The sequence below is a fragment of the Melanotaenia boesemani genome, chromosome 1, assembly GCF_017639745.1.
Source record: "Melanotaenia boesemani isolate fMelBoe1 chromosome 1, fMelBoe1.pri, whole genome shotgun sequence".
NCBI lineage: Eukaryota > Metazoa > Chordata > Actinopteri > Atheriniformes > Melanotaeniidae > Melanotaenia > Melanotaenia boesemani.
This window is the reverse complement of record NC_055682.1, coordinates 14,109,425-14,123,087: the sequence shown is the minus strand read 5'-3', so window position 1 is coordinate 14,123,087 and position 13,663 is coordinate 14,109,425. Positions and strand designations below refer to the sequence as shown.

The window sequence follows — 13,663 nt, the reverse complement described above, 5'->3', positions numbered from 1 at the left end:
AAAGAGCATATGAAAATGTAAAGTTTATTCTGTCATGTATTCAGTTTCACAACTAAAAGTAATGCGTAACTTTACCAGATATAAAAGATGTACATGTAGTGTGTAGTGCTGTCTTTAGCATTTTCAAGTTGAGTCTCCAAGATCTGACTTTTTTGTATTCAAAAACACAGATTAGACCGTCATAATGAAAACATGATTTGAGTACATTGTTTGTACTCAATGGTAACAGAACTTTTCATTTTGATGGCTTTGACAGTTTCAGTGACATAAACACTTGCTTTTGAGAAATTAACTATTTTTATCAAGTGACACACTTTTGTAGTTTGTTTTGTTTTGAGAAATGCATCAACTGTTGTTGAAATGTTAATTCTGATGTGAGAAAAGTACCAAAGTGACTGAGAAAAGCTGTAAAAGATTCCTGGATCCAGGCAGTGATCTGGATCACCCCCAAAATCTAATCACATGTTCCTTATTCTATTTGTGAGATTCCCTGAAAATATAAGCAAAATCCATTCATAACTCTTTGATTTATGTTGCTAACAGACAGACACACAAACCGACACGCAGAATACGTGACCTCCGCCCTGGTGTAACAAGAATGAACAAGTCCTTCAAATCCTTTCTGACTCATAAAGGCTGCTGGAGATCTTGTCTGAACAGGAATGCAAATCAGCTCTGTGGTGCTGCAATGCACTTGCTTTTGTGGTTATTGTAAACGGAGTATTTGCCATCCTATCAGTGGTGGTACCATCAATTCTGGATTTTGTCGCTGTTCTAGAGCCTGTTAGTTTGAGCAAATGGTGAAGTTAAGAGCATGCAAACTCAACACAGAATGGCTTGGATTGAATTCTTCCACCTCTACCAAGGGTCAGACCAGGCACCTTCTTGCTGTGAGGCAACGTTGCTAACTACCACGCCACTGTGCATCCATAAAAAAAAAAAAAAATTAAATCTAAATTAAATACATATAAAGTTGATGTTACATTAAAAAACTACAGCTGATAAATCTTTTCTTTGTTGACTTTTGGCAAACAGCTGAAAAATCTTAGATGAGCAGTGTTACGCTTTAAGCTGTATTATTAGGGTTGATAGTTTAAAGAATAATGAGAATATTTTTACCCAAAATGTATTAAGTTTATTATCAATATTATTAATAAACTTATGCTGACTGTACAGTGTTAAAAGTAAAAGAAAAATACATTTTTTTATATTGTTTCAACATAGGGTCAAACAAATGTTTTCGTCTTAATATCAATTTCTATATCACCATCATGTAAATGAGCTATTAACACGGAGGTTAAAGCTGTTAAGCACTAAGTGCAAAATGTGTCATTCATTGTATGCTTGGTTATTTAAAAAAAAAGCAATTCGGCATCTGTAGAAGAACTTCATATAGTATTTAAAATATGCATCAAAATATTAGCAAAACAAATTCAACAGACTTTTCAAGACATCTAGATAGGTAAAACAACATATTTACAAGTAATTTAAAAAAAAAAAAAAAGCTTTAACATGGGTTTCATATTTATCGGGGTTTAAAGTAACAGTGATAGTTTTTTACTGGCCCTGAGTGTAATTTCTTCTTCATGTCATGCATATAATTTTTTGGCTTATGTTTTATTGAGCATAAAAAGAAAGAAAGAAAAGAAAGAAAAGAAAACCTGATTTACCAGCTACTTTACAGAATTCCTTTTTAAAACACCCTCAAAATTTCTCAGACATTCAATCTAACATTTCATGAATCCCCCTGAGAGCTTTTCATCCTTCAAAAAGAGTAATGGAAACTTTGAGGATTTTCCTTGTTACAGATAAAACGGTGGCCTTCAAAAAACTTCACTGAAGCCAGACAACAAGGCTGGTGATTTGTACACGTTCTCTGAACCAGAGGTCACAGGGCGTTTCACAACTGAAGGGCTCAGATGACGATGCTGGTGCCACTGCGAGAACTCTTGTCCTAAGAGAGACATACCAATTATAGATTAATTTCACTATTTTAAAATGACCTTTTATTAAAATCTATTTAATTTTTTTAAGAATCTGTATGTTTGTTCAAATTTAGGTGCTTAGCTGTAGTTGTGTGTGTCTAAATCTACTAAAGCAGGGATTGTCTTACAGAGTAGCGTTCATTCTTCCGTGCTCCTGGTTTCTGTCCAGGCTCATACTCCCTATAGCTAGGTGGTTTGTCAGCCCAGCCTCCACCTCCTCTCCCCCCTCCTGCTCCTCCTCTCCTGCTGCTGGCCTCATCATCTGAGCTCCAAGATCCTCCTCCTCCTCCTCTTGATGCTGGAGGAGAGTAATTTCCTCTGGATCTGCTGTCAAACAAGTCATCCCTGGAACGAGAACGAGGGCGGCCCATATCTCCTCGTGATCTGCTGCGGCTTCTCCCGTCCAATGACTCCTCACTGTAGCTCCGGGGAATACCTCTAGATCTGGCTGGTGAGGGGTAACGCCTCCCCGCTGCCCCTCGCTCGTCATGGCGACCAAAGCCGCTTCGGCTGCTCTCACTAGAGCTTGGCGGGCGAGTCTTGGGTGCTGAAGGTGGAATTCTTCCCTGCAGCTGCTCCCTTATTGGTGGAAGTGTAATGATGCGGCGCTGTGTTGGACCGTCATCAAGAGCAGAGATCATGCTCGGAGGGCCGGGGGAAAATGGGACATTGGTGGGCATGCGCTGGACAGGAGGTGCCATCTGATGCATGTGGGATGGTGGTGCTGGTGGCTGAGAGTGATGGAAAGAAAAGTCCAAAGACAAAGAAATTTATAGATAATCAGTACTGGAAACCACCACTGTTACACGTTAATGACATTCACCGAGATGAGATAAAGCACACAACACAATATAAGTACTGCCTTACATTTAATTAGCAGCCACTTTTGTTTAAACCACTTTAGACATACTATAACAGGGGTAGCCAACGTTGGTCCTCGAGGGCACCAATCCGGCAGGTTTTCCAGATTTCCCTGCTCCAGCACACCTGACTCAATTTAAATGGATCCAACAGCCTATAAGGATTTCCACAATGACTCGTTAGTTTAAGTCAGGTGTGTTGGGGCACGGAAATCTGGAAAACCTGCCGGATTGGTGCCCTCGAGGACCAACGTTGGCTACCCCTGTACTATAATAAACAATAGTGGGCTGAGTATCTTTTCCAAAGACACTTTCACATTGGAACAGAAGAGAAGCTGCATCCTAATTACTGACAAGTTGCTGAAGTTACATTAATGTGTTAAAGCTAAAGGCTCAGTTAAAAGCCTCTATGGTGGAGGCAAGTGGAACAATCAGAAATTCCATGCCCCACACTTCTGTGGACACACTTTTGTCCAGCCAAAGTGAGCACCACAAGACTTTGATGTTCACATGTCAGAAATCATTTTCTATTTACAAAAAAAAAAGTCAAATAAAGCTGCTAATAATGAGACCCATCACATATTTAAAGGACCAACCACTGCAAACACATCATCCCTGGCCTCCAAACCGATGGCAACATCCTACAATTAGGTCAACAGGAAAGGTGGCAGAAAGGTTTACATGTAAACATGTCACAATTATCTAATACTCTTGTATTTACAGAACAAGATCCGAGAACACACCTGTAGCAGAGGACTCATCATATCCATTCCCCGCACCTGGTTCTCCAGGTAGTCAAGCATGTGATTGGTGTTGGTAGGGGTGTGGGCACCTTGGACACTAGGAGCTGGCATGCTGTAAGCTGAAGACTGAGGGGGAGGGAGGGGCATGGCATTTAAAGGGATGCTCTTCCCTGAGACAGATCCTGAAGAAGTGAAAACATACACCAAGTAAAGTTAGGTTACACAACTTCAGAAACAACTGTGAATAGATATCAGAACACTTGCACCTGCTTGGCATGTAGCACTAGAGCATTAGAGGTTTGTGCCTACCTGAGTATAATAGCGGATTCAACTGGGAAGACTGGCTCATAGGTGCATAAAGTGGTTGTCCATTCATCCAGGGAACCATGGCCCTCTGAGCTTCTTTTATCATGCGATGCTGCATGACAGCTGAAAGATGATGGCAGTACAATTTGATCTTCTCAAAGTGTCAACCCTTACATCATTCAAATGATCATGTTCTTACATCCAACAATTACTTTATGCAGCATATCCTGTAGCCTAGTGGTTTACAAACTGGGGGTTATTGAGAGAAAGAATGTGTATGTAAACTTTGAAGAAAGTAATAAAAGCTTCACAGAAATAAAGATTTTTTTTCTTCAAACAATGCTGGAAATCCCAGATGAAGATGACATGGCGCTGGGAGCTTCTGATAGGTTAAGTGGTAACATCTGAATTAATTGGCGGCACAACTGTGTATGTATTTTAAGACCACACCTCAAACACCCTGCTTCCTTGTTTGACATTTTGGGAAAATTAAATTAAGAAATCTACCAATACATCAGGAAGAGAATTGTGGAGAACCACATATCTAATACATCTTAAGGTGCAATTTCCAGATGCTTGAAGGTTCCACGTTAATCTGTTCAAACAATTATCCGCAAGATGGGAACATACCGCTCTGGAAGAAGACAGGTTCTGTGTCCCAGAGATGAACATATTCTGGTCCGACATGTGCGAATCAACCCCAGAACCAAAGTTAAAGAACTCGTGAAGATGATGCGGCTTAAGCTGCTAAGAGTGTGTCATTATCCACAATCAAATGAGTCCTATACCGACATGGGCTAAAAGGCCACTCAACCAGGACAAAGCCATCACTCCAGAAGCAACATAAAAAAAGCCAGATTACAGTTTCCAAATACACACGGGGACAAAGACACTAACTTCTGGAGACATGTCCTGAGGTCTGATGAAAATAAAGTGGAACTGTTTGACCATAATGACCACCGTTATATTTGGAGGGAAAAGGGGGAAGCTTGTGAACATGAAAACACCATTCCAACTGTGAAGTTTGGCAGTGGCAGCATTATGTTGTGGGGCTGTTTTACTGCAGGAAGAACTGGTGCACTTCATAAAATAGATGGCATCATGAAGAAAGAACATTATTTGGAAATACTGAAGTATCATCTCAAGCCATCAGTCAGGAAGTTGAATCTTGGGCACAAATGGGTCTTTCAAAAGGACACTGACCCCAAGCACACAGCTAAAGTAGTCACAAAGTTGCTTAAAGATAACAAAGTCAATGTTGTAGAGTGGCTATCACAAAACCCTGATCTCAACCCGTTTTCAAAATTTATTGGCAGAATTGAAAAGACGTGAGTGAGCAAGGCGGCCTACACACCTGACTCAGCTACACCGGGTCTGTCTGGAGGAATGGGCCAGGATTCCAGCAAACACAAAGGATACCCAAAACACTTGACCCAAGTCCTACAGTTTAAAGGTAATGCTGCTAAATACTAAGGAAATGTAAGTAAACTTGTGACGTTGAAGACAGTAATACAATTTTCACTAAAGTATTCTTTCTCCCAATCTTCCATTTAGCTAATAGGAATAATTTTGGTAGCCTTAACTGACCTAAAACAGGAAAGGTTTAGTCTGATTTAATTTCCCATGGTGAGAAAAAAGGTCTATGTTTCTTTTTACAATGTATGTAAACTTCTGGTTTCCACTGTAGGGACGTTGCAACATTGGTGAATCACCAAAACTCCCTCATCCTCCTTATTTATGTAGATTCTGACAGTTTTCCAGCCTTACATTTAGAAGATGGCGGCAAGATAACACATTTGATGCATGACACAGTTAATCACTAAGTCGTCGCATGAGGTGGATGTCACGAACACCAGTGTACCTTCTCATGGGGGTCATAGCTCAAAAAGTTTAAAAACCATTGCTGTAGCCAGTGGTTTAAAACCTATGCATCACCATAACTATTTTCTACCTTTTTCAGGACAGCAGCACTGCTGTGGGCAGCAGGGACAGCGGACATAGCAGCAGCATTTCTGTGGGCAGCACTGGCAGCAGCAAATACAAAAGAGGATGATAAGGAGGACGGCGCCAATGATGATTAATAACACTGTTAGCCAATCTGTGGAAGCACAGAGGGAGATACATTAACAAGCTTTAGGTTTGATAATATCAACAGAAGAAGCTGTATTACACACGACTGAATATTTAACCACATGTATATATTCTTGCTGTTTCTTACTGTAGACAATGAGCTTGATATATTGGTCCGTGTTTCCAGTGGTGTCTCCAGCAGCATCAACATTGCAGTAGTACACCCCATTGTCCCACCACATCACCTCACTGATCACCAAGTCGGCCTCTGTACAAAACATAAACAGGTTACTAAGTCAAAATCAAGATACTCTATTGATCAGCTTGTTATAAATTGCCCAGCCCTATTTCAGGTAGCATTTTTTTTAACGTTCAGAAATATAACATAATAAAGACAATGAAACGCTCCTGAAATAGTGCGCAAATCCGTAAATGTTGTCGGAGTAATGAAGAATGATGTTGCGTGATTTGTCCACTAGATGGCACTCTGACTCCATTCAACCCTTAGTCCTCACCGCTGTCAGTAATTAAAACAGTAGCTACAGCCAGGCAGCACTACAGGGGTGGGCAAAGCGGAGCTTAACAGGTACGTTTGTAATACGTTGTAAAATTAAGAATGACTCAAAATGTCTCCAGTTTCAGTTTAACTCAGTATAGCATGTGTCATGATAGTGACCCGTTGGTCATGCTTTTCATTTACGATGCATTGCTAAAGTTGGGCTAACCTAGGTTAAGGTACTCCCTGTCTGTTTATGTTAGCAATAACGTCGCTGTACAGCTTCAAAGCCAGTAAGTAACCATAGAAATAACGTAAGTGTACAAAATATTTGAGAGTACAGAACAAGCATTCATCACTCCATCAGCCGTGTGTTGAGACAGGATGTGTAGGAACGATGTGAAACCAGAGGCGAGCGGTAAAAGTCAAAATGATGAACATTACTGCCCGTCTTCAGCAACTGTCATGATGTCATGTCACTCCTAGTTTTATTTTATCAGAAAATACTACAACGTGACTCCGGCTGTAAAAGCAACTTAATGTGTGTTGTTGTGGAGTAACATAAGTGCCAGCCTATTTGTGACCATTACATGTTTAAAATGCAACTCTGTCAAAGATGACATGTTTTGACATCTGAGAAAAGCGTCTCTGGTTTTTATTTAGCTTCATATGAGTCATGACGTCATGGCCAAGAAAATAATGGAGTAGAGAAAATGTGATTTAACATTAAAGGGCATCAGAGGGCTGCATAAATAATGTTTTGCCAGTAACTTCATTCATTATATTGCTTTTATATAGCATGTATGCTATTAGATTTAATAGCATTTAATTTAAGAGATTTAGCATTTAATGGATTTAGACCACATGTGTATACATCTATGGTCTAAATCTAAAGATAAATTCATTAGTACAAATGGTAGTTATAATAATAAATGCCCCACAGAAAAAAAAAAGAAATTAATGAAGCAAATTTAAAATAAAATAGATAAAATAGAAGTTATTTTCTTCATACATATTTTTTAAATTAATTGGCCGATTTATCAGTTATTGGAATTTTTCTGCCAAATATTAGAATCTGCCTCAAAAAATCCATATCAGTCGTTTTCTACTAAAAATGCAATTACAAAATTGCAATTCATGTATTTTTTATGACTAACTGGTTAATCAAATGATTTTTTTTAGCTTTATGATGAAGATTAGGCAATCATTGTGAAAGAAATGCTAAAGAGTTCTGTCCTCACAATAAAACCAAAATTTGGATAAATTGTGCATGAACTCACGATTTTGAATGGTAATCCTGCGATTCTGATATTCTGGTCCCAGTACTGGCTGACTGCTTCCCTTCTTCTGGATTACAATGCGCACGGTCCGCTGACGGTCGGGACAGTCATTCGTTGGGTCCTGTCCCAACTGTTGTGCAGACAGGTAATCTGTAAAACCAAGAGGCAAAATTCATCAGCAAATACTGATAACCACTGCTGTTACTGGCCTTATTGTGTATGTTTGGTAGGTTAAAGTTAATTAACACAAATGCCTCTTGTTAGTTTGGGTTGTGGAGAAAATTGTTGAAATAATTTCCAAACTTTATGATGACCTTTTTTTTTTGCCATACTGCTGTTATGTCCTTAAGGCTAGCATTAATCAGTCCAGTCATATGTCAATAACTACTGGATGGACTGAGTTGGAATATTGGCATTCAAAAGTACAAAAGGGTTTATTGTGCTGACTCTGGTGTTTTATTTTAAATAGTCTAGAAATGATTTATGATTAAACATTTGCAGAAGTCATGCTGGTGCGGCCATTTCTCACCTTAAATTCTTTAAAGATCCATTTAATTTGCTTTGCAAATACAAATAACATCTTAGACATTTATCCTTAAGCTTAATATATAGACTTTTTCTACTCAAGCACTGTTGAGCAGTTTTGTTTTAATGTTACATCAGAAAACCATGTGTCGCCTGCTACATTTCTATGTCAACTGTGGTTCAGATAAAGACAGGGAAAAGGTGGCTTAAAATGCAATTACATCCGCCCCTGTGTCCCAAAACGGGTGAGTGCACCCTTACTTGTGGAGAATTGGTTCAGCACAGGGTCCAAACAGAAGGATTTGTACTTCCAAGTGACAAGGACGTCTTGGAGGTTTGCAGAGGTGGAATAATCACAGCGGAGTGTCACTGGGACAAACAATGTTGTGCTGAGCTGCTGCTGAGGAACAATCACCTGAGCACAATGATAGCCTGTGGACAAACAGAAGGCAGGTGGTTACAAGCAGCAGTTGTTCAGAAAAGCTTATATAAATTAGCAAAGGGATGCTGACAATTTTGAGAAACAGGCTCATTTTGCCAAGGAAGGCCAGGGAGAAGGGTGGTTAATGTGAAAAAGAGCTGTTCTCTAACTCATTTCAAAGCGGCAGAACTAGAAAAACAGGTGGCACAGACAAAGCAAAGGAAATGGCCTACTGTGAAACTACCAACCAAACACTCAACCGGTGGTGGAATGAAACCGACTGAGTGAAATAAAATGTGATCAGGTAGCTGTGGATATTTGAACAAAGCTGGAAAGATATCTAGTTTTGTGTTAAAGTTGAAAAGCAGTTGGACCTCCTTCTGTCTGAAGATAAACTATCCATAATTCAGCAACATTAAAGAATATTTAAACAACTTGAACACTACAAAGAAGAAGAAAAAAAACTCTTGGATCATAACAGATCTTAATTTTATAAATGCAGATTTGGATACAACAAACAGACCAAGATAAACAAGATATCCCTGTTTGCAGATTACGAATACCGTCACAACCGATACCGCCACTTTAATTGAATTAATTCGACATGTATTAACAAGACAATGTTAAATTCGTAAACAAACTGACCCGACCTGCCTTAAAACAACCATACAGGCAAGAAAAACTGAAAAATTACCATTTAGAAGCCACAATGAGAGAAGAACTGCGAGAGGTAGTCTCCCCATGATGGTGAAATAAAAACGCTCCAAGCTGCTCCGAGTAAAGAAGCACAGATGGTTGACCACAAAATAAAGATAACTCCAATGGGGAATAATAGGAAACCAAAACCACTGAACTATATTTTAACCTGGACCTAAAGTCAGCCGGTCATTGTTCCATAAAGGACGTAAAGACTGCAGTTTTTCTTATCTCTGTGGCTGAGACTGCGCTGAGCTCTGACCACACCCCGAAACAGGTGAGCTCATCCGGGACTGTGACGTCGACAAGTCGTCTGAATTTCCCCCAAACAGCAACAAGTGTCACGAAACACTGCCAATGCTTATCTACAATACCATTTAGATACTAAGCATCGCAGCCGAAATCGCTGGATGCTTTTTCTTCTTGTGCATTCCTTTTCGGATTGCATGTTGCCAGCATCTTTCTTTCTTTCTTTCTTTCTTTCTTTCTTTCTTTCTTTCTTTCTTTCTTTCTTTCTTTCTTTCTTTCTTTCTTTCTTTCTTTCTTTCTTTTTTGTTTGTTTGTTTCTTTTTTCTTTCTTTCTTTTTTGTTTGTTTGTTTCTTTTTTCTTTCTTTCTTTTTTGTTTGTTTGTTTCTTTTTTTCTTTCTTTCTTTCTTTTTTGTTTGTTTGTTTGTTTGTTTGTTTGTTTGTTTCTTTCTTTCTTTCTTTCCCTTGTTTCCATCAGCACTTAAAATGCATACCTTCCGCTGGTTTTAGGTTACTTCTGTGACTTATCTATATATACTTTAAAATCTGCTTTTTTTGTCAAAATCTTTAAGACAGGTGATTGTGTGTGTGAGAGAGTGAGTGTGTGTCTGTACACACACACACACACACACACACACACACACACACACACACACACACACACACACACACACATATATATACATATATATATAATTATACATCTCTATACATATAACTCTACATATACATACTGTATAATTGTACAAAAGATAAGACAATGAAGACATGTCATTTCTAATTTCAGTCTTCAAAAAAAGACTAAAAATTTTATCCAAGTGGGTGAAGTAGTTTTAAAGATTAAAATTTCTTTGTGGAGCTGAGTAGCTCAGATGTAACAATAACACATGACACTATTCTTCTTTGTCAATGGAAATGTACTCAAACACACGATCACAGCTGGATCACCTGTTTAAAGACCCAAAACACCTGATGAATCTTCTGATGCAAACATGCTTTTGGTTCTTGTCAGGCAGGATAGTACAAATCCCTTCTGTACAAGGTGATGGAAATTTTGGCGTCTTTGTCAATATATTTGTTTGTGTCTCCAGCTGCATCAGAAGAGCAGACGTACATCCTTCTATCTGACCACATCACCTCAGTGATCATCAGGTCTGGCCTCTGTGTAAATGCACACACACTATTTTCCCTGCAGTACTCCAGCTGTGCATAAAGCTCCTTCTTCATGTAAATAAATAAACAATATTAATAATTATTATTAATAATAATAACATTATTTATTTATTTAATAATACTGCTACTTTTTCTGACATTAAAGCCTGAGTGTTAAATCTCCACCTTTTGCTGAGTTGGAAAACTCTTTGTTTTAGATGCTGATGTTGTGCTTACTCCATTCAATGGCTACCTGGTTCCTATGTTCTCTTTTTTTTCCATGTAGACTTATTCACAGGCTGATAAGCTGCAAAACCAAAGGCAAAGTTTTCATTTAAATAAGAAATGAAGTTGCAACTGCCACCCAGATCTCTTCTGTCCCAGGAGAAAAAGGTTTTACTTACTATTTTACATTTTACAACTGTTAAAAAGAGAAACCATAAAGAAGAAGCCACAAGAACATGGTTATATCTAATGTGTGTATCTGTATGTGTATAAAATGAACAATTAACTTCTGGGGCCAATCTAGGCTCACAGATACTCCTGTCATGAATGTATTTTGGACTATGGGAGGAATCCAGAGAGAACCCACACAAACATGGGAAGAACATGTAAACTCCTCACAGCAAGGAAACATCTGAACCAGGAAACACCTTGCTGTGAGGAGTCAGTGCTTATTACCAAACACTGGTGTAAACCCTCTATTTAGACAAACAGAGCTCACAGCATATGAACGATTAAGGAATCTAACTGTAGTAAGAAAGAAAAAAATTGTGTGATTGGTCATTTTAAAGTGGCACAACCAGTAAAACCGGGACACAATGTCAACTGTGTTCAATGCAAATCCAGAAACCAGAGATTTAAAAGGTAAAAATGAAACCCAATAACTATTTTTCCTTAAATGGTCAATACTTATTAAGCCCTTTTATCCAAAGCACTTTACATCAAAATAACTACAAATAAATAAATAAATAACTACATTTATGGACAGGATTGAAACCTATTTAAAAATGATATAAAATGATAATTGAAGTGAAATTGTTGGCAGCTTTTACGTTTAGTAAGCATTTAGTTTCTGTGTAAACATTGTTATTTTCATATATTTTGGAATCTTATCCAGACAGAGCTGCTTCTCGCAACAAATGATCTTTTTTTATTTTATTTTATTTTAGGGGAGGTGTGTCAGTATTTGTAAAAAGAAGTTCAGAGAAGCAGTTTTGGATTATGTAAGTTATGTATGGGCAACAACAAAAAAAGTTAGATTAAACTGACAGGTTTAGAAGAACAAACCTACAAAATGAAAGATGTTTTAAAATGGACAATTACATCTACCTTTGGGTTTGAGATTAACAACAGAGTTGTAACTCTGAAATAAAACCACTAGATGGTAACCTAAACCATTCTCTCTCTCTCTCTCTCTCTCTCTCTCTCTCTCTCTCTCTCTCTTCCTCTCTCTCTCTCTCTCTCTCTCTCTCTCTCCCTCTCTCTCTCTCTCTCTCTCTCTCTCTCGCTCTAATTAGAGCCTCTTTATACAGTCAGTTCAGGTTGAAGTTTCACCCTTTGCTTGAAAACAGATATGTTTATACACACTCTCATTCACTAATATAGGGATCCATCTTGTATCTGCTTGTTGAACAGACTTTTATTTTTTATTATTATTTTTTTTTCAGAGAACTTCAAATCCTCACAGAAGGTTTTGCCCCTGCACACACCCAGTCTGCACCTGCAGCCCCTCTAAATATTTTTCCAGGAAACGTCTGCCAAGATCCACTTTCTGTTTCCTGCCTGTGCTCGGCTTAATCCTGATCTAGTGTGGCTTTGAAGCACAAACACAGGTTTATTATGAGATGACTCAATTTTGCAGTTTTATATAGATCATAGTCAAACTGAGAAGTTGTCAATATTTACCCTATATGCACATTTAGCCATGCAAGGGCTATGAGAGGTGTTTAAACATAGATCTATTAGTTATGGATTTGCAGACACATTAAGCAGATATGTCTGTATTAAGCAGGCTTATTTATTAAAATTCAAATGTAAAAAGTGCCAGTACCAAGAGCCAACCCTACTAGCAACAGCAAACCTGTGCTTTCACTCAGTATCTATCTTTAAATGGATCAATCTGCCCTTTGAAAATAAATGTTCAAAGTACAAACGTAAATTTATGTTTTGTACTCTGAACATATTGAATGTATTTACATTTGTATTTGTCAGGTAATTTTTCGTTGTGCCCTTTTACACAATTTCCACTGCATTTAACAGATAAATACACTGTCTTTGAAATTCATAACATGCACCATCATTTGGTCATATTTCATCTTTTGACCATATTGTATCCTTTTAGCTTTTTCTTTTGCTTTTCATGTATGAACCCTATCTAAATCCAACCAGTAAGATGAGCACTTTTAAAAACAATTCACTCTATGATATTTGGTGATGTCATTTCCCCGCTGATGCTTCTGTAAAGATGAGAGCTGCTCAGCAACATTCCTGACATATCAAGCTGTGAGTGGCAGTTGACTCAACTGTTCCCACCCATCAGAAACATGCAGCAAATGAGAGCACATGAACTACAGAACCAAAACAACGAGGCCTGTCCTCCCTGTGAATGTCAGAAAACAAATTCTTCTCACATTATTTAGTTCATTGGTGTTGGTAGCTGTGGAAGAAATATTCAAATGTGACCTGGCAAAGGTCCTGAATTCAAGATCTTTCTCAAACCGTTAAGCTCGCCCTGGCAAAGCAAAGTTATTTATCACAACACAGCAGCCAGACTATCATTCTGCTTGCTACGATGCTGGACAGGACAAGTAAAAGAACAAAACATAAAAAAACCAAAACAAAACTGGTGTGTAAAAGCAAATCCTGTATGAAGATGGAAT

The 13,663-nt window shown here is 38.3% G+C and overlaps 1 protein-coding gene across 1 annotated transcript; it reads right to left on the bottom strand.

The window, feature by feature from the left end:
* Positions 1–1,120: 1,120 nt before the first annotated feature.
* On the bottom strand, positions 1,121–9,665 carry LOC121638090 (immunoglobulin-like domain-containing receptor 1). Its single transcript, XM_041982546.1, has 9 exons — positions 9,381–9,665; positions 8,527–8,697; positions 7,741–7,890; positions 6,113–6,232; positions 5,846–5,992; positions 3,898–4,017; positions 3,589–3,770; positions 2,114–2,716; positions 1,121–1,954 (listed from the first exon to the last, which is right to left on the bottom strand). The coding sequence occupies exons 1-9, from the start codon at positions 9,427–9,429 to the stop codon at positions 1,916–1,918; spliced, it is 1,581 nt and encodes a 526-aa protein (XP_041838480.1). The 5' UTR covers positions 9,430–9,665; the 3' UTR covers positions 1,121–1,915.
* Positions 9,666–13,663: the final 3,998 nt, after the last annotated feature.